At 35.3% G+C, this 20,822-nt stretch overlaps 3 protein-coding genes across 5 annotated transcripts; 1 reads left to right on the top strand and 2 right to left on the bottom strand.

Moving 5' to 3' along the window:
• Positions 1-934: 934 nt before the first annotated feature.
• LOC125871885 (probable LRR receptor-like serine/threonine-protein kinase At1g06840) lies at positions 935-1,976 on the bottom strand. The gene is made up of 2 exons (XM_049552585.1): positions 1,799-1,976; positions 935-1,085 (listed from the first exon to the last, which is right to left on the bottom strand). The coding sequence occupies exons 1-2, from the start codon at positions 1,960-1,962 to the stop codon at positions 1,004-1,006; spliced, it is 246 nt and encodes an 81-aa protein (XP_049408542.1). The 5' UTR covers positions 1,963-1,976; the 3' UTR covers positions 935-1,003.
• Positions 1,977-2,055: 79 nt separating this feature from the next.
• Positions 2,056-3,634, bottom strand: LOC125871884 (pentatricopeptide repeat-containing protein At5g42450, mitochondrial). The gene has a single exon (XM_049552584.1). It carries the CDS (start codon positions 3,617-3,619, stop codon positions 2,111-2,113), a length of 1,509 nt encoding a protein of 502 aa, XP_049408541.1. The 5' UTR covers positions 3,620-3,634; the 3' UTR covers positions 2,056-2,110.
• A 287-nt stretch (positions 3,635-3,921) lies between these two features.
• Positions 3,922-17,127, top strand: LOC125871194 (diaminopimelate epimerase, chloroplastic). 3 transcript variants are annotated; one of them, XM_049551794.1, is made up of 9 exons: positions 3,922-4,250; positions 5,541-5,708; positions 8,199-8,269; positions 9,058-9,115; positions 9,418-9,597; positions 10,161-10,245; positions 16,490-16,549; positions 16,661-16,734; positions 16,869-17,127. In XM_049551794.1, the coding sequence occupies exons 1-9, from the start codon at positions 3,969-3,971 to the stop codon at positions 16,983-16,985; spliced, it is 1,095 nt and encodes a 364-aa protein (XP_049407751.1). In that variant the 5' UTR covers positions 3,922-3,968; the 3' UTR covers positions 16,986-17,127. The 3 variants fall into 3 exon arrangements, with proteins under 3 accessions (XP_049407751.1, XP_049407752.1, XP_049407753.1); XM_049551795.1 differs by having other exon boundaries at positions 3,930-4,250; positions 10,164-10,245; XM_049551796.1 differs by lacking the exons at positions 8,199-8,269; positions 9,058-9,115; positions 9,418-9,597; ... (2 more) ...; positions 16,661-16,734; positions 16,869-17,127 and adding an exon at positions 6,161-6,673 and having other exon boundaries at positions 3,930-4,250.
• The last annotated feature ends 3,695 nt before the right edge of the window (positions 17,128-20,822 follow it).

The following is a 20,822-nucleotide window of genomic DNA, read 5'->3' as shown; positions in this document are numbered from 1 at the left end:
CTATTCTATCTCGGGATAAATTATCTTGGGATTACTATACCACCAAATGGGAGGGATAACTTATCCCGGTACTAATTCCTAATCCTGGGATAAGTTATCCAAGCTTTCCAACCAAACAAGAAAATAAAGGGTACTTAAAAGTTATCCCGGGATTAACTCTCCCTATCCATCACACCAAACGACCCCTTACAGATAGTGTAGACTTTGCACCCTACTAAGACCAGGAATGGTTCCTCGCAATGTGCAATTTCTGAGACTTCAGCAATATAATCCGAAGCATTGCAACTCCATTTGAGTAGGGTATATGCTTATGTTTGTACAAATTATTTACTATTGTTGTCCTTCAAATGTAAAACTTATAATGCTGAGTCATAGAGGATAAGAAAAGAACAAAACAGAGTTACAGTTTCACTAGTGATGACATGTTTTTCCATAAGAAGCTGGAATCTCGGAATGTTGTCTGCATAAGAAAATTCAGAACTTCATCATAAATTTCAACCCATTCACTTCTCAGTGGAGCTGCAAATGGCATCGCAGTTATTGTATGACAAGGATTACTATATTACAAGCAAAGATTATCGATGAATTTTATAAAGATTAATCACAAAAATATTAAAACTATCAAACTTTGAATCCCTAGTTTTGAAAATGTAATGGATTCAGTGGCAAGAATGTAAAGATTGAAACCATCAAACTTAAAATCATAAATCTACCTGTCTATATCCAACATAAAGTGTATCTCCATTATAGCGAAATGTTTATCTAGATCTCCTGGATGAAATAGTTCAGGGTTCAAAGCATTCGGGGAAACATGTAGGGTAATCAAGAAGATGGGACCAAAAAATATGGATCAAATTTCGTTCAACTTACAGAAGTTTCAAAGACTTGATGTATACTCCCAGTCAAATCATTCCACATGAAATTCCTTTCAGAAAGAGAATTATAAAGATAATAATAAGCAAAACAGATAGAAAAATCAGTAAAACTCTACTATATCTTAATATCAAAATATCTGTACAATGCAGTAATATGTGTAACAACTCACAGGTGTTAAATTTCCAGAAAGATTCATAGCCATCATACGGCTGCACAAAGGAGGAAATGCTTAACGCTATTGCACACACAAGAATACAAGATAGTCAACTAATTACTCTAATTTATGAGGTAACTTAGTTATTCATGCCCTTATCATTAGCAAACTGTTGGGATACTACTTATGCTACTAACTGGATTGGTTTTGATGATCAACAAACAACTACAAAAGAACCAGGTCCCTTGGAGATACTAGTTATGTACTAACTGGATTGAAGGAGTGTTGTGCAGATATCGAAAGAACCAAGTCTCCTTTTTTGCTGTTAATGCTATAGAGGAACTCCAACTTGAAACATAACGAAAGGTAATTTATTTGCCACAACCAAAAGCAGAGGGGTAAATTTAGACCTTTTTCCTGATATATTCTTACACGTGAAATCCACCGCACTGGAACTCGATTAAAGATACAAGGATTTTCTAACATCAAGGGTATTTTTTGTGGCCCAAAGTAGAGGTGTACATAGGCAATGTTGTTTCGGGTTTTTCAAACTCCAAACCAAACTTTGCTAGAGTAAATTGGCTTTGAATCTACCTAATTACAACAACAACAATATACTTAAGTGAAATTCCATAAGTGGGGTTTGGAGAGGGTAGAGTATATGCAGGTCTTGCCACTACCTTGTGGAGGTAGAGAGGCTGTTTCCGAAAGAACCTCTGCTCAAGTGCAACAATTTCAGGTATAAAGAAGAAGAATATAATAACATACAGTTCCTTGACATGCAAGTAGCCATTGGCTCCAGCTTTGTTGAAACAATTAACTCCAATCCAGTTAGATGTACATGGATCGCCCTTTTCCCAATCTTTCAGGTACTTCAGATTATCAACCAAACCATTCTTTATAAATACCAAAGCTGAGAAGTAACCAACCATATGGATTTAACAAAACCTTACAATCTCAAGAAACTTGACTTAGTACAGCTTCAAATGCATCTTTACAGTTCATTGATATTTGATACCTACAAGGTGGATGGGACCTTTTGTGTTGTGTCTGCTGGACATTGAAGTGTGGAGTTGTGCATCAAAATTCTCGAAGAAAATCAGTTTCTTGGCTCTTCATTGCGTGCTCGAGGAAGTACCCAAGAAGTTCATAAATCTCAGGCTTGTTGGCATGTCTCTTGTCTCCAGTAACAAATACATGAATTTTGCATTTGATTTCAACCCAACTACATCCAGGGACCGTCTTCAACCCTTTTTCCCTCATTTCATTCCTTACGATGGACACGTTCTGCCATCTTCCAGCAGCAGAATGTGCATTCGAGAGCATCACATATGATGAAACATCTCCGGGCTCTAGAGCCAATACCTTTTCAGCAGCATATTTCCCTAGCTTCGTGTTTGAGTGAATCTGACAGCCTCCTAACAATGCCTTCCAAAATCCTATACCTGGATCAAAAGGCAAATCATGAATAAATTTCTCAGCTTGTTGAAACCTCCCTGAACGCGATAGCAGATCAACCATACATGCATAGTGCTCAGATTTCAGCAGATTAGCATCCCGAGTTCTTGCCTGCTCAAAATATGAATAAGCCTCATCAACAAGACCAACATGACTACATGCCAGTAGCAAACCGAGAAGAGTAACACTATTTGGCTTAATTCCCATATATTCCATTCTCTTAAACAATTCAATCGCTACATCCCCTCTCCCATTTTGAGCATGAGCACATATTAGAGCATTCCAAGTCACAACATTTCTTTCAGGAAGTCTATCGAAAACGCGAAGACAATCCTCTAAACTCCCACATTTTGCATAAAAGCTAACAAGGGAATTGCCTACAAACACACCAACCTCACCCAAATACTTCACAGCACAAGCATGGAAACTTTTGCCCTTACCCAATGCTGCCATATTTGCAGCTGCACTTAACAAAGAAGGGAACGTAGATTGATCAGGTATGAAACCTCGTCTCAACATCTCAATAAAAAGATTAACAGCCTCTTCGTTACATCCTTTCTTGCTATACCCACTAATCATAGCATTCCAAGAAACAACATTTCTCTCCGGAATTATCCGAAAAATTTCCATTGCTTCATCAAACCTCTGTTCTTTAAGATACCCACATAATAAAGTTGTGTAAGAAACCACATTTGGTTCATGGGTATCCTCAAAAACAACCAGAGCTTCTTCAATGCTGCTTAGCTTTACATAAAGATCCAAAAGCGCACTACCCACATAAACATTCGAGTTAAGACCAATTTTCATTGAAACAACATGAAATTGCTTTCCTAAATTTGGGTCATTGAGAACAACAGATGAGTGAATTACAACACCAAATGTGAACTCATTCGGTCTGATATTCAGCTCAAACATTCTTGAGAAGATAGTCATTGCTTTCTTGTGTTGATTCAATTGAGCAAAACGGCTAATCAAAGATGTAGCCGATGCTACATCTTGTTTAGGCAATTCATCGAACAACTGAAATGCATTTGTATCAATTTGGGTAAAGCATCTAAAAGTTGAACGTCGGATTCTTATATATACCGGCAGATACAGAAAAGATAATCGAGTAAAACGTGAATGTATCATAGGAAATGTCGAATTAGTGGCTTAAAATCAAATTTTAATGAGAGGGCCTTCAAAATTGATATTATAAAAATCACGCCTACATAATTTGTTGCCTATTTTTCTAACATTTTAAATGCAAAGTTGTTAATTGTTATTTTTAAAATGAATTAATAACTCAAGTATATAGAATTAAAAAAATCCAAATTAAAATATAATAGAAAAGTTAAAACACTTCAAGTTTTTTTTTATGAGAATTAAAAAATAATACTTACATAATAATTTAGAATATATATATATATGAAAATTACCTCACAAACTCTTACACTTTTTTTTAGCGTCACCTGACTGTAAGAGCTGACCAACTGCTTCAATGGCGATAGCCGCCGCCATTACAGTGCCTCTCACAACCCCAAACCGCCGGTCTCTTTCTTCCCTTTCCGCTAATCCCAATCGAATCTCTTCTCCATTCACTTTACAATCGAACAAGCTCAAATTCACCGCCATACAGTGCCCTAGTTTCCGGATTTCTGCGGTATCATCAATGAAAATCGAAGTTCCGGAGAATAGCTCTTCGGCTTCTTTCCTTGATCGTAAAGAAAGCGACTTTGTTCACTTTGTCAAGTACCATGGCCTGGGCAACGACTTCATATTGGTAATACATACACAATGCTCAATATCGAATATAGCTTTTTCTAAGTTACGAGGAATTTGCAAGTAAAAAGATGAAACTTGCTGCATTGGTTTCCAGCTATCGTTTTTTCTCTCCACATTTTACTAATTTGTTCTCCCTTTAATACTAGTTCCACTAATGATCAAATTCACAGTTTATCTATTGAAATCTTTTGGTACAAAGTTTAAGATGATGGTGTTTGACATAATACAAAGTTTAAGATGTTAATTTTCCTTGGGTATGATAGTAGTGGAAGAAAATAATTGAAAAGTTAGTTTTTAGTTGTAAAATTTGTTTGCTACAGAAAGCATGACTTTAAAGTTAACTTTAAAATTTAATAGTTAAAGGAATTTGAATTGGGTAAAGCAAACTCTCTCCTTGGAGGAGCACGGGTTTAGTCAAGTAGAACCCGGTTGCGCTGCTTGATGCTCCGATCGAAAACAAATCAGTGGGGCCATGCCGGTACGACTGAATATGCGTTAGAAAGGTCAATCCCTCCCCTACGACAATAATACAAAGTTTAAGATGTTAATTTTCCTTGGGTATGATAGTAGTGGAAGAAAATAATTGGAAAATTAGTTTTTAGTTGTAAAATTTGTTTGATACAGAAAGCATGACTTTAAAGTTAACTTTAAAATTTAATAGTTAAAGGAATTTGAATTTTTGAAAGTTGTATGTAATAGTAACAATAGAATGATGTAGAACTCTTATAGACATTCAAAAATGAGCAGAGTTGCATATAAATTGGAACTAAGGGAGTATTTAAGTATCTTTCTCGTGCCTTTTAATTTGAATACAGTGAAATTATCTCACTTTTATACATCTTGGAACTTCTTTTTTTTTTCCCTGTATCTTGAATTGCCTTATCTTTCTTGCCGTTCTCTTTTCCTGTCTTCGCAATATGCTAAAATGCTGCTTCTTTTTCAATAACATGTAAAAAGGATGGATTTTTACCCTAGTGATGACTTGTTTAGAGTTTAGTCTTTGAAAAAAATGCAATCTTGCGGAAGAAAACTTTCAGTTTTTGCTGGAATATTGCTGGTTTTTAATAAACAATTGACAGTTTACAATGTTGAAAGTTGGGTTTTTTGTTTATTTGATTAAGCTCACAATAGTTAAGGTCTTGAGACCAAAATCCTATGTTTATGAATCACAAATAGCAGTCTATACCTGGAATTTTGACATTTGGGGAAATACACATAAAAGTATGGGTGGGAAAGAGCCATGGTTCTTTGATTAGATGCTTATCCTTTATATGCTTGTTTTGAGTAGGTTGACAATAGAGATACAACAGAACCTAAGGTCAGTCCTGATCAAGCTGTGAAACTGTGTGATAGAAACTTCGGTATTGGTGCGGATGGGGTAATATTTGCAATGCCGGGTGTCCATGGCACTGATTATACCATGAGAATCTTCAATTCAGACGGAAGTGAGCCAGAGGTAACATCACCTGTTCTTTGACTCTAGAATTGATTGCATCTGTCTCGGGAAGAAGTAATCTGACCTATTTGACCTCTAAACATGGTGTCTTTGTGTTTGCACATCTATGATTGAGAGAATGATAGAACGTGTTGAAATGTATCTTGCTGTCCATTCTGTCTCCCTCTCTCTCTATCTTTCTGATTCCTTACTTTTGTTGAATTTCCTTTAGTCATGCCCTTGCTTTCCTTGTTTGGTGGCAAGAAAATATAAAAAGGACTTCAGAAGAACATGATGTTGTCATTTTTCTTTGTGACATGTGTTAAGATATCAGTGTTACATATATTGAATATCCTTGCATATCTGCTAACCATGCTGTTGGGTCTGTTTCACCCTGTGCATTAGAGAAGTATATTGATGCATATGACTTCCTCCAGTACTTCTATTTTTGCAACTTCAACTTGTCCTGGAAGCCCTACACTGCAGTTGCTTCCTCACATGGAGACAGTAGTTTTACTGTGCTTGGGTTGTTGGAGCAGCTAAATACCACAGGAGAGGTGCCTGTTTATTTGTGGTATAAATCTAATGTCGAGATCAATCTAACAGCAGGGGTTTTGCAAAGTGGCAATTGGCCCGGGCTTATTGTCTTCTCTGCTGAGCAAGTATTGCATATTTTTGTGAAAAAACAATGTGCAAGAACAGTATTTGGACATTTGGGTAACCCCAAACGGTCTTGCAGCGATGATATGAATCAAGGAGCTGGTGTAACCATGAATTCTGATATAAGCTTTGTCCATGTTGTTCTGAATGATGACCCTCAATCTGAGAAATGGAACAGTAGTATTTTTAGACCAGCTCCACCTGCTGATCTTAACCAGTGCCTTCATCTGTCTAGTGGTCACTCAATTGTTGAATGGATTGACAACTGCTCAGTAGTAGTCTTATCGATCATTTTTGAGATTTGTATTTGACTCTTTTGTGGGTTAATGTCATTAGGATATCCAGTTACAATCATTTTAAAAAGGAGCAGCCACATCTTTTCTGATGACAAGGTTAGCGTGAAACTTGGTTGGTTCAAGCAATTTCATCTCATATTTCCAATTCACAAGTTTGATCACTCGTGGATCCAAGATGGAATGATGCTTGAGAAAAAGACAGTTTTAAGATTGCCCGGAGGTTGAAACAGCAAAAGCTTTTATTGGTGAACAAAACAAAAGAGCTACTATACCATATTCACGAAAGCAAATGCTCTATGAACAGCAAGTTGACCAGCTTGAAAGTTGCCATTTGCCTCTCTGTGATCAAATGTTACAGTTAGAAGGTGCAAACACCACAACAACACTATTATTGATGCTTTGGGAACTACATCAGCTGCAAGGGAAGTCGGGCAGAAGGCTCCGACTATTGAGGATATTGACAAAATAATTATTGCAATCAGCGAGCAGATGGAGAGTATGAAAATGCTACAAGAAGCAATCTTTTCGCATATTTGTGCAGCTGCTGATTTTGTCGAAAGTGAGTTGCAGGCAACAAATATCGCGTTGAAGATTATGTTAGCTGGATATTGTCTGAAAATTTCTCCAAATGAGTTCTATGAAATGCTAGGGAAAGCTGGTGGGACTTCCATTGGACTAAAGATGTGGTCTTGCTCTCAACACAAGATTAAGTGTTTGTTGGATGCTTTTGAAATTGGGAAGAGATGTGTAGTTGTTGGTTATATCTTTAGAAGAATCACCCCACAATGAATGTAAGCTACTGGAAGTTGATTTTGTGTTGGGTGCTGGAGGGATTTGATTCAAGTTGGTTGAGAAAGTGGCAGTCCCTTTGAGTGCTTTTTGAACTACAGAGTACAGGTGCCAATGCCATCAATTCATAATGTCTCAGAGGAGTTGGATCCAACAATTCTCAATGCCCTCAGTTCAAAGCTCCATAAGGTGTTCAAAGTTGGTCCTTTAGTTCTGTCATCTTCATCTCCCAAGAAACTCCTTGATGTATATCTTGTTAGACATGGATGCATCCTCTGGTTTGAAAAGCAAAACGAAGAATCGTTGTTGAAAGTTGCTTTGGATATTGAAGCGTCTAAGGAATTCCTCTGGGTTGTTAACACTTATAAAGAGGAAGAAGACAACACTTTGGTCTCACTAGGCTAAACTCGAACCTTGAGGACAAGGTTCTTATTGAGGTGGGGAGAATTGTTATGAATGTAACTAAGATGGAGGACGCATGTGAGAAGATGTCAAATTACATTTGGGACCCCGGGAAGATGCCTATATATTGAAGAGGGAAATAATCAATTAAGGTTTATGCTATGAAGTTGTCTCTTTATTTCTTAGTTGCTTAGATTAATTGTGGAAACTCCCTCCATTCTTCCTTTTTATTTCTTCTTCGTCCCTTGGAAGATTTGTTACTAGTTTGGAGTAATTATAATGGTGAACTCTTATATTTGTAATTCCAATTATCCATTTGAATACAATATGGGTTCATTACATATTTCCTTTTGTCTACAAACAGATGTGTGGTAATGGAATTCGATGCCTTGCCAAATTTATAGCTGAGCTTGAGAACTTCCATGGAAAGAAAAGGTATTTATATCCTATTTGTTTCTCTATGTACGGTAATCTACTTTATAGAGTCTCAAACATCTGCCTGGTATTTACTGCTTTATATTTGTTGAATTACTTACTTGTTTCTTTGTATTGAAAACTTCTGGGGAATTTGAAGCTTCTTTAAACTTACTTATTTGGTGCTTTGGAGGGGTAAATTTTGAATTTTCTTGACGAATTTAAGATTAGCAAATATCGTGAACCATCATGGAACATCAATACTGCTTCCATAATGATCATGCCATTCACGTCTGAGAATTTTGTACTGCCAGGCAACATAGTTAGTTTTTTCTTTTTCAATTCTTTTTCTGCTTAAGGTTCCCTCTTTATATAATATTTGTGCTACTTATTATTTGAAGTGGCATCATGAAAAGCTCTACATAGAGATCCTAAGCACCATATGCTATTTGGTTGGTGTTTCAATATCTGTATAACTGAACATATTCTAGTGGCTTGGATGGTTTGCTGTTTTAATATGCCATTATTCAGGATATAAATGCATCTTGGGACAGCTGAAATTTAACACTTGTGTGAATATGACCATCAGATCTCTGCATGAATTGAACAGTGATAAGAATCATCACTTTGTTGTTCAGTACACTTAATCTGATCCTGGTTGGTAGGACTAATTGATTGAATAACTATCGATTTGATTGTTGTGGCTCACCAATCTTGGTATTTTGTTAAATTCAATAATAGTATTATGGCATCTAGTGAATTTGATTTCCTTATTAGTCTGGCTGACTGACTGTCATCTCTTTTTGTAGTTTCACCATACATACAGGGGCTGGACTTATTGTTCCTGAAATCCAAGATGATGGAAAGGTAAATTCCATTTTTCTCAGCCATTTTGCTAGATTTAGGGCTCTATTGCATGGATAGAGCAAAAGGATACATCAGATCATATAGCACACCTCTTTCTCAAAAAGATCATATAGGTGCCCCAACTAGATTGAGATTGCCACTTAGTTAGTTGATTGATTGAAGGAGCTGCATGCTGTTAGGCATTCAACACTGAAGTCACTGAAGTTTGATGTCAGATTATTTTGAATTAATTGGGAAGGCAATCACATGGTTTCCTTTTTTTTTTTAAAAAAAAAAAACTTTATAGTTGTTTCTAATTTCAGGTTAGGGTTGACATGGGTGAGCCCATTCTAAAGGCAGCAGATGTGCCCACTAAACTACCCCCTAACAGAGATCAATCTGTCGTTAAATCAAGTCTAGATGTAGATGGAAGCACATGGAATGTAACCTGTGTTAGCATGGGGAATCCCCATTGTGTCACTTTTGGTACAGCACAAAGCCAGGTATTTTCTTTGGTTTAGTGCTATTTGTTGCAATTCTTGTGGAATCAAAGGCAGTGGCGCTACAGTTGATATGAACTCTTGTTGTATAGGGATAATAAGATATTCCGTTATCTCTAAAAGGCTCAGGACTCTAGCCTATGAAAAGAATGGATAACTTCTCTTATTTCACGCAATTCTTTTGTCCATGCCTAATGCCTTGTCCTCTTTACCTTATATTTTGGATTGTAAGTTGAACATGAGAGTGCTAAACATTGTACCAAGCTATTTTCTCTGTAAAAACAGCCTCTTAAAATATGCCATGTTTTATTTTAAGATAACAGGTCAATCATTCTATTATATTCTTAAGATGAAATGGAGTAAGGTATTTCATAGGATATTTATATCATCTTTTTCCTATGAATACTAGTCATTCTGTTTCCTGTTTCAATTTAGTGGTTATCTGATTCATTATTTAACAGTAAACATCTGCTTGTGCAGAAATAGAAAAAAATTCACTGAGGGCTTTATGTCTCTCCCATTTATCGGGTTTTAATTGCTTTCGTTTTCTGCTTATCATGCAACAGGAGTTGCAAGTAGATGAACTAAAATTAGCAGACATTGGTCCAAAGTTTGAACATCATGAGATGTTTCCTGCTCGCACTAACACAGGTCCGTTTAAATCTTAGCATGAAGAAACTTAATATCTTTATTGATGCAGGAGTTGATCTTCATGTCAGCCTTGTTATATTTTCTTCAAAAAGTATTTGAACTGCAGACCAAGATATTAGCATGATATTTCATTTGAAAATCTCCCTAATCCAATAGTAGTTGTGAGAAAGCAGAATTTGGTTTCACATAGATCACATTGTTCAAGCTTGTTACCAGAGTCGTACACTGATTCTGAACTTTGCCAACCGAATTCATCATAACTCATTGATCTGCACTTTCCTTTTCTTTTTCCTTTTGGCTTTGCTATTAGGTAGAACTTCCTTAGGGTGATGAAATGATAAGGCCTTGACTCCAACTTCTCTTTTTTCCCTCCTTATGCCAAAAGTTCTTTCCAAAATGATGGATTGTCCTATTTATACTGTTGGAATTTGCCTAGAAATGAACTAGAAGTTTGAAAATCTCTTCAGGAGGCGCTGCAGCAAAGGAAACCATGGCTGTAGCACCTTGCGTATGTCTGAGTCCAAGAAATCTGGCCCATGGTCTGCATGAGTTTCGAGAAGTTATATTTCAAGAATATAGTTATCTCCTGCTCATTCCAAAAAGTTAAAGATTTCTATGTACCCCTTGGAATTTCCCTAGAAAGGAAATGGAAGGTTGAAAATTCCTAAAATTAATCTTCCATAGCCTTCGTAGACCAACATTAGGAAGTACGACACCTGAAAAATATTGGTCATATGCATGGCGGCTAATTTTGGCAGCATACCTATATTTCTGTCCTTGCCAATAATTGCTCGACTGAAGGAATAATATCAGCCTGTCAAAAGGTTTGATATGGATCATTCAGAAACCCATGTCATACGTAAGTAGTGTCTAGCAAGATGTACACTATTTATAATTGGGTACCTTTGACTCGTTGTATATGGTATGAAGTGAATCCAGAAGAGGGTGATGAAACAATGTTGATAAAAAATCCTAACTAAATGCAACTAGAGGAACCTCGCACTAACGACCCAAAATTTACATGTCGTGATGGCACCTATGTTCCCAACCAATAGGTAAGCCAACTCACTAGTTTTACCAATTTAACTAAATAATTAAGGTGAAAAGATAAACAACAAATATAATACCTCAAACACTAAGTCTTTCATAAGTATGAAATGCAGAAAAATTAAAATGCCACCCAAGATTTTGGTGTCATAAGTACAAGAGCTTCTAAAATACGGTGCAAGTCTGAAACTAAAATGACAAGTCTAAATGTAAGAAATATCTTGTTTGGATACTAAAACAACAAAATAACTAATAAGATAGAGGGAGGCGTGGGCTGCGGAATAGCCAAGCAGCTCACCACAACTCCAAGATACTCCAAGCTCGGACTCAAAAAGCTTCACGAGGTGTGCTCGTATTCGGAATCAAATCTACACCACAAAAGAGTGCAACAAGTGTAGTATGAGTATGAAACCACGTATACTCAGCATGTCTCATAGACCAACGAAGAAAAAGTAGTGACAAGGGTATATAAGAAAATCATCCTTTAATTTTACAAGTCTACATTATACTTATCAGTCAAGTTTCATCAAATAGGGATATAATCAAAGGTCACGTAATGTTAATCACCAATTAAGCACATAATCAAATAAGAATAAACGATGTAATGAGATGCAATGCAATGCAACACCATGAAATGATATGCCTAAGATGCCAAGTACTGACTCTACCGTATATACACGATACCTCTTTGAAATACATTGAGAGTTCGTGAACCATGGGGACTCGCAAGGTCCATATACCGACACTGATGATCTCCACGTGTCTGTGCGGACGATCGCAACGCACTATCATAAAATCAAACAATCCCAACACGGACGATCTCCACGTGCCCAACTTATAATCATAAAATTGAACAATCTTCGGCACGGACGATCTCCACGTGCCTAACTTATACTCAATCTCATATCAATACATGTGTTCAATATGATATCAATAACAGGGGATGATGATGCATTTCAATCAATCAAATATTGGTATGACATATACTCACCTCAACTATCACAAATATATGGGTTCAATAACGAAACACAACAACACAAAAGAACCCAAGTCAATAATACATCAGCTAATGCACATATGCTTTGGCATTCTCATATTACAATCCGACATTCGATAGTAATAAACTTTCCATTTGTAACATCGATACTCGTACCAATGCTCGTCACCTTTCGCCCTTATCCATTGTCTATTCCATTTTTAATCTTTAATTAGAAAAACGTCCTTCAACGAAGTCTGAAAGTCTTAACATACCTTGAATGCCGAACACGTGTCACGAATCCTCAAGATTTCACCTTTCCCTTTTGTAAAGCTTCAGAATGTTCCCAATCTATCAAATAGTTATTATTAAGTAAACAAGTCTGTAGACACTCATATTACTATATGTCTATCCTAAACCCACAAACTCACCCAAATCTATTAGCAATTTCCTAGACCTCAAGCCTAGGGTTAAGTCTTAATTCCTCCAAATCATATAACTCTAATGGTATTTATACAATACACCTAATTTGATATATTGGTATATGTAATTAAATATTAGGTGTATTGTATTATATAAATACCATTAGAGTTATATTATTTGGAGGAATTAAGACTTAACCCTAGGCTTTGAGGTCTAGAAAATTGCTTTTAGATTTGGGTGAGTTTGTGGGTTTAGGATAAGACATATAGTAATATGAGTGTCTACGGACTTGTTTAGTTACGAATAATGACTATCTGGTAGATTGCGAACATTCTGAAGCTTTACGAAAGGGATAGGCGAAATCTTAAGGATTCGTGACAAGTGTTCGACATTCAAGGTATATTAAGACTTTCAAACTTTGTTGAAGGCTGTTTTTCTAATTAAAGATTAAAAATGGAATAGACAATGGGTAAGAACGAAAGATGGGGTTTTGTACCAATGGTGTGACGGACATTGGTATGAGTGCCGATGTTATAAAGGGAAAGTTTATTACTATAGAATGACATATTGTAATTCGAGAATGCCAAAACATATGAGCATTAGCTAATGTATTATTGACTTGGGTTCTTTTGTATTGTTGTGTTTCTTTATTGAACCCGTATATTTGTGATAGTTGAGGTGATTATATGTCATACCGATAATTGATTGATTGAAATGCATCATTGTCCCCTGTTATTGATATCATATTGTACACATGAGATTGAGTATAAATTGGGCACGTGGAGCTTGGATTGTTCGATTTTGTGATTATAAGTTGGGCACGTGGAGACTATCCGAGTTGGGATTTTATGATAGTGCATTGAGATTGTTCGCGCAGACACGTGAAGATCGTCCATGTTGGTATATGGACCTCGCGAGTCCCCCATGGGTTACGAACTCTCGATGTATTTTTGGGAAGTATCGTGTATATACGGTTGAGAGAGTACTTGGCATCTGAGGCATATCCATTTCATGGTATTGCATTACATCGTTTATTCTTATTTGATTATGTGTTTAATTGGTGGTTGGACATTACGTGACCTTTGATTATCCCTATTTGATGAAACTTGACTTATAAGTATAATGTAGACTTGTAAAATTACAGGATAATTTTCTTATATACTCCTGTCACTACTTTATCGTTGTCTATCTATGAGACATGCTGAGTACACGTGATTTCGTACTCATACTACACTTGTTGCACTCTTTTGTGGTGCAAATTCGAATACGAGCACACCTCGTGGAGCTTTTTGAGTCCGAGCTTGGAGTATCTCGGAGTTGTGGTGAACTGCTTGGCTGTTCCGCAGCCTACACCTCCCTCTATCTTATTATTTATTTTGTTGTTTTAGTATTCAGATAAGATATTTTTTACATTTAGACTTGTCATTTTAATTTCCGACTAGCAACATATTTTAGAAGCTTTTGTACTTATGACACCAAAATTTTGGGTGGTATTTTAGCTTTTCCACATTTCATACTTATGAATGACTTAGTGTTTGAGGTATTCTACTTGTTTATCTTTTCACCTTAATTATTTAGTTAAATTGGTAAAACTAGTGGGTTGGCTTACCTATCGGTTGGGAACATAGGTGCCATCACGACATGTAAATTTTGGGTCATGACAATTTGGTATCAGAGCACTAGGTTCATCGGTCTCACGAGTATAAGAGCAATGGCTAGTAGAGTCTTGCGGATCGGTATTATGACGTCCATACTTATCTTTGAGAGGCTATAAGACATTTAGGAAACTTCTATCCTTTCATTCCTTATCGTGCGCACTTGACTTTGTTGAAATTGTATTCTTGTTGTCTCATTCTCTCACAAATGATGAGGACTCGTGCATTCGTGATCAAGAGCTTGTACACCCACCCACTGCTAGGTTTATTGAATGAGGTAGATGCAGGAGTGAGGTCAAGTTAGAGGTTGTGTTGCACTACGTTTGATAATAGGCCTATCATGACCGTCGATGAGCAGAAAGTGTTTGAAGGGTTCAGGATGATGAATCCTCCAACATATACTAGTATCTTCAGTGAGAATGTGTATAAATTTATATCACTTGTTATGAGGGGTTGCACAATCTTTGATTAGTGGAGTCCCATGGAGTTAACCACACATCGTTTCATAATATTGGCCCTATCAAGTAGTGGTGGAGATATTACATATTAGTTGGCCAACTAGACCATCTCCACTCTCATGGACTCTGTTTACTCAGGTGGTTTGTTCCACTCAATGAGAGGGAGTATAAGAGGGCTGAACTTGAGGGTTTGCAACAAGAGGAAATAACAGTGACAAGTATGAGGTTAGATTCTATGTCTTGGTTAGACACGCTTCAATGTAACTTCCTACCGAGGCTGAGAGAGTGAGAATGTTTCTCAAAGGGTTGATTATTTTTATTCGCATGGGAGTTTCTCAAGTTGCTGCTTCTGGTGTTCAATTTCAGAAAGTGATAGATGTTTTCAAGGATTTAGAGATGATTCGATATGAGGGAATTGAGCAGTGTGAGGGCAAGAGGATCCGTCATTCGAGTTGGATATGGTATGTGAGTCACTTTATCTACTTCTAGTGGATATTTCATAGTGGTAGATCGAGGATATCAATCGTATGTAGTTACTTTGATGGGATATGGTACTCAAGTGGGCTGCAGGTCTTATATATGATAGATTCTGATATTATTTTTTGGGTGGATTGGTTATCTCTTTATCACGCGATTTCCAGATGAGGGTGATGAAACAATGTTGATAAAAAATCCTAACTAAATGCAACTAGAGGAACCTCGCACTAGAGAGGTAGAGAAATGCCGGCAATTGAAGAATAATCAATTCAGGTCTCATAGTGACCAGTAATTGTAATAGCACGTGGTGGTGTCTGCAACTCTGTTGAGGGTAATAAGCTGATTTATGGAGTGGAAAACAGTAATTGGACACTTTTCAACTAATAGAAGCTAGTTAAAAAATATTATAGGCTCACGATGCTTAAGTGGAAATAAAAGTAACAATTAAATGCAATATTTATAACTAGAACAAACTGAAAAAATTGAGATGGTGTTGGAAGGAAGAAAAAAGGATGGGAAGAGGGGAAAGGAAGATAAAGGAAGGTGAAACGAGAAGTAACTAAAAGTAGGTTAAAAGTAAACGGAAACAAGAGTAAACAATAAACAAAAAATTTGAGGGAGAATATAAATGAAATATAAGGATGCAACTTGTCTACAGTGTACGTTATTGTTTGTTACTTTGGGGGTTTTTAAACGAAAATGCAATTTCAGTATTTGGAAATGTACTAAATGTAGTAGAACTGGTCTACATTATATAATGTGGCTTTGGAAAGAGATGAAGACTGCACGTTAGCCAAAATAAAGGTTCTGTTTTTGGTTAATCAGTTCGGTTGACAAGCCGTTCATGGTTTATTTACCGGATTAACATTTCTTATGTAAAGTGACTGAGTGCTTGTCATTTGGCATGCATTATCCAACAGCAGTTTTTTTGTCTGGCAATTAAGGGCTTTAGGTGCACTTCCAGTATCATTATAGGTGTAGGGTGATGCAATCTTTAAGTTTGTCATCTGTGTTTAAAATGTAGCTTCCTGATTAAGATTTAAGAGTGCACTCGATTTTTGTGTTTCAAGCACTTGCTGCTCTTTGATGCAGATAAAGAAGGATTACCAAATGTGTGTTTATGGTCGTGGTGTTTCATTTGTTATTATTTCATGAACTCCTTTCTTGCATCTTTTGGGTAAACATTGACATATTTGGTTGATTTGCAGAATTTGTTCAAGTTTTCTCCCCAACACACCTTAAAATGCGTGTCTGGGAACGTGGTGCAGGTTTGTTTTCTGAACAAAAAGGAAACCTTCACCTTACAAATAATTTGATGTATTAGATTGGTGCCGTTACTTGCTAAATGTAACTGTGAATTTATCCCTTTTCGAGTATAGGCGAGACACTAGCCTGTGGGACAGGAGCTTGTGCCGTTGTTGTTGCAGCAGTGCTTGAGGGTCGTGCTGCAAGGGTAAGAAGTTGATTACTTTTGGGTTTTAATGCTGGAAAAAACCAAAATCATGTCAAGTATGTGTGACCGTCTTTCCCATTTGTTGCGTTACTGATTGCTCCTTTGATCATTGCTCTTCCCCGTTACCAAAGCAGCGTTGTACTGTTGATCTGCCTGGTGGACCACTTGACATTGAGTGGAGTGAGAAAGACAACCATATATACATGACGGGGCCAGCAGAGGTAGTTTTCTATGGGTCAGCTCCTCTTTAACCCCCTAAATGTAAGTTTATTTGTACTTCATCCTTTCTGTAAGTTTATTTTGATCTTCCAGAATTCATAAATTCGCTCCAAATCTTTGCCAACTTCATTGGAGAATGAAAGAAATGCAGACGAATTGATCTTGGATAAACCACATTACTTTTTCATTGTTGCCTCAAATTGAAATTCTTTTGTTGTGATTTCTCAAAGCTGTGAACTTTTACTTTCTCTAATTTAGTCATTTCAAGGACGCGGAGAAAGTACATTAGTTTCATATTGGTTCCTTGAAGTAGTACAAGTATCATCACTGAACGGAGGAAGTTGTTCTTCTCGTGGAGGACACTCACACTATAGAACAAATGGGTTGTGTTGAGCTTATGCGAATTACATTAGACGTAGACCCATACATACCATGTATAAGATCAAGCCCGGGCCATCGACAAACCTAGTTTGCGCCTACAACTAAAATGAATAATTAGTTGAAACAAAAAATCTCTTTATATAATGTGATTGCTCACTGTTCCATAGAGATTACATGTTGATGGATATATACACCTACATTATGGGTAGATATTGAAATAAATGTTCACCCTGGTAAATAAAAATTTCAGGCATTGGACATGTTCTTACCAGTACAAACAGTATAAAATTTGTTTAATCTCATGTCTGACCTGTTAAAAGTACCAAGTGTCCTTTACATATACTTTTAACTGGTAAGCTTTAAATATTCTGGTTGTGGGTTCAAATGAAGCTCAATCAAATGTTCTTATGGAAAAAGAAGTTGCAGACTTGGGTGTATTCGGTACGGAGGTTTTCAGTTTTCTCATGTTTGTTTGGTCAAAAAAATTGGAAATTACCTCTACTAGGAAAACGAGTTCACTTTAGGAAAATGACTTTCCTGATGGAGGTAGGGAAAATAAGTTTCGCAAGTGATATTTCACATTGATTTTGTCCTCTCTATCCATCAACATATATACCTCATTTTACCCTGACATCTCTACCACCGCTACACCCTTATCCTCACCTCCCATTTGTCTAGGTTATCTACAAGTGCTTTTTTTTTTTTTCTTACGCATTAAACACAAGGAAACAAGTAAGGAACGCAATTACTTTCCTAGAAAATATTTTTCAAGAAAACATTTTCCTTTCCATTCTTTTAGAAAGTGTATTTTGCCTTTTACTCCACACAATACAAACTAGCTCTCAGATAATATGCACATCTAACAGATGGGCTTTAGCCTTTAGGCAAGAGGTAATGCATTAGTACAAGGAATAAGAGTTTATATTCTGTTGCAATAACATATTTGATGTAATTATACTTATGGTTGGAAGGATAGAATGTATAGAGATTTTATGTCCACCTTTGTAGGGTAGAGATTATTTTTCTAATAGACTTTATGTTCAAAGAAATGTTTCGAAGCAGAATTGCAAGAAAAATATAATAACAAAATAACAAGATACAAAATAAATAAGACAATCGACAGTAATAGAATAAAAAACTATGGAACTATTAGATAATACTATTAAAAAGGAGAAGAGGGGGTTTGCCCCCTACCTCTCCCACAAATAATACGACAATCATCGAGTACTTAATAACCTCCTATTTTAATCCTCGATATTCAAACCTTATGCTATCAAGCTTTAAAACTAATTAGGTAACTGGTTTATAGTGAGTGGAGTGATATTTGAAAACATGATAATTAACCCGTTGCAACTGGTTGAACTACGGTTTGCACAAGAAAGTTTCTTATATTTCACACTAACTCAGTGAAATTCACAAATAAAGTCTGAAAAAAATTATTTTATTATCTAAGAAGAGGGAATAAGCACATAGTTGAGTGTCAACATGTCTGCTTTAGTTGTGTGCTTCCCTCATAATAAGCTACTTGACTTAGTGGTTAAATGTGTAAGGTCCCAAGATTGAACCTGGGCAACTCCCTTTCTTTTAATTCCTATTTTAATGCCTTTCTTTTAATCTGATTTTCTCATTTGTAGTATTTTGGTGGGTCCAGTTCAATCTTGTTGATTAGAATTAGTAAGGTAGTTTTTATAAAATAATCTATTTTATTTTAGGTAAATATTAGTTATGAAAATTTGATTATTTATGTGTTTACTAATTTATATTTTAGTTATTCAATCTTTTATTCTATATTGTATTTTAATTTTTTTTTTATACATATAGTAATTATGCGTGTTTCTAAATTTTACATATCATACTAAATAAGTACTACTTCATTAAGTGTAGCAAATATTCCTGGTGATTTAAATTTATGATTTAATTGTTCAAAATTTTATCATATTTTGTTGTTATTAACTAAGTAATACGTTTGATTATTTTATTTCTCGATCTTTTTATCCATAAGTTACCTTTGATTTCTATTGTTAATGTTAGATTGTTAATATTATTAGTAGAAAAAAAAATATTACTGCATTTAAAAAAAAATAAAATACCACAAATAGAAATTGCTAATTTCTAACAATGGTGCAGATGTTATTGAGACAGTTCGGTCGGTTATTTAAAAAAAATACATTATCTCAATTTTTTGGGTATTTTATGATGTATAACTAAATTAGATTTTTTAAAACCATCTAGATCATATAGGTTTCTCTTCGGTATCGATACGATTTGGTTAACTTTCATTTTTTTTAATTTTAAAGAGTCACCTCAAAATACAACATTATTAAAACTTTTTTTCTTTGCATGCGTTATATAAAAATTAATTGCAGGACCCATTTGTATATCAAAATATACAAATAGACTCATTCGGTATACATATGTGTTGTATATATGTAGTAATTTTGTTTATATACAATTACTATGTTTTAGTTTGTATACCGAAATATACAAATACAAATTTTTATTTATATGTATACCGAAATATACAAATTAATAGACATAGCAAACATAAAGTTTGCTATGGAGCGCAATTATACAAACTATAGCTATAACATACAAATATGATTTTTACATTTGCTAAACCTAAAATTTACTCTATAGTAAATGCAATGCCTTGAAAAATGTAATAGGGAAATGACTATAATTAAAGATAAGGATAAATTAGGAACTAAGTGTAGAATTATCCATGAATTTCATAAAGTGAACAAGTATTGTTGGACATCTATTTTTAGTATAGTGGACAAGTATTACAATTTAAGCATCTAAATAATTCCTATATAACAATAGCTTTACTTTAGAAAAATTACTAGAATATTGTGTTGACATTATTTTACATGATACAAATCTAATTTTTTTTAACAATATTAAGTTTTTAATTATAAATATGACAACTTTTTAAAACTACGGGTTATACACGTTTTTTTAGCTGGTTTTTTTTAGAATTAGTGGACTGATTTTGTTGGACTCTTAATTTATTTTGTTACTTATTTGAATTACAATTATATTTGGATATGTTTCTTTATTAAAGATCCTTTTTTCTCTCTTACTTTTCTTTTCAAGAAAGAAGACCATGTAATTGGTCTTCATCAATTTCAACGTTAATATCAAGGTGGAAAAAGATGTCCATCTCATATTTTCTTGGTAACAATTTTGGGTTGTTTTTATTCTTTTATGTTATTCAAAAGTATCTTAAACAGATAAGTAATTTGTGCTCGTTTCTAAGAAAAATCGAGAATGAGTAGAAAACTGTCAATATCTTCATTGTTTGTTTAAGACCAAGCTTTGAGTTGAATGCTTTCTCTTCCTAATTTCCCACAAGTAAATCTGGAAAAATTGAAATTCCTACAGTTTTTAGTTACTAATAATTAAAGGTGGCAAAATCAAACCCAGCCCGCTCACTATGACTATAAGAAGGGATTTCACGAGGTTAAATTCAAGAGATTGAAAGTAAT

The sequence above is a fragment of the Solanum stenotomum genome, chromosome 7, assembly GCF_019186545.1.
Source record: "Solanum stenotomum isolate F172 chromosome 7, ASM1918654v1, whole genome shotgun sequence".
Classification (NCBI taxonomy): domain Eukaryota; kingdom Viridiplantae; phylum Streptophyta; class Magnoliopsida; order Solanales; family Solanaceae; genus Solanum; species Solanum stenotomum.
The sequence above is the reverse complement of the archived record's forward strand: the minus strand, read 5'-3'. Positions and strand labels throughout refer to the sequence as shown.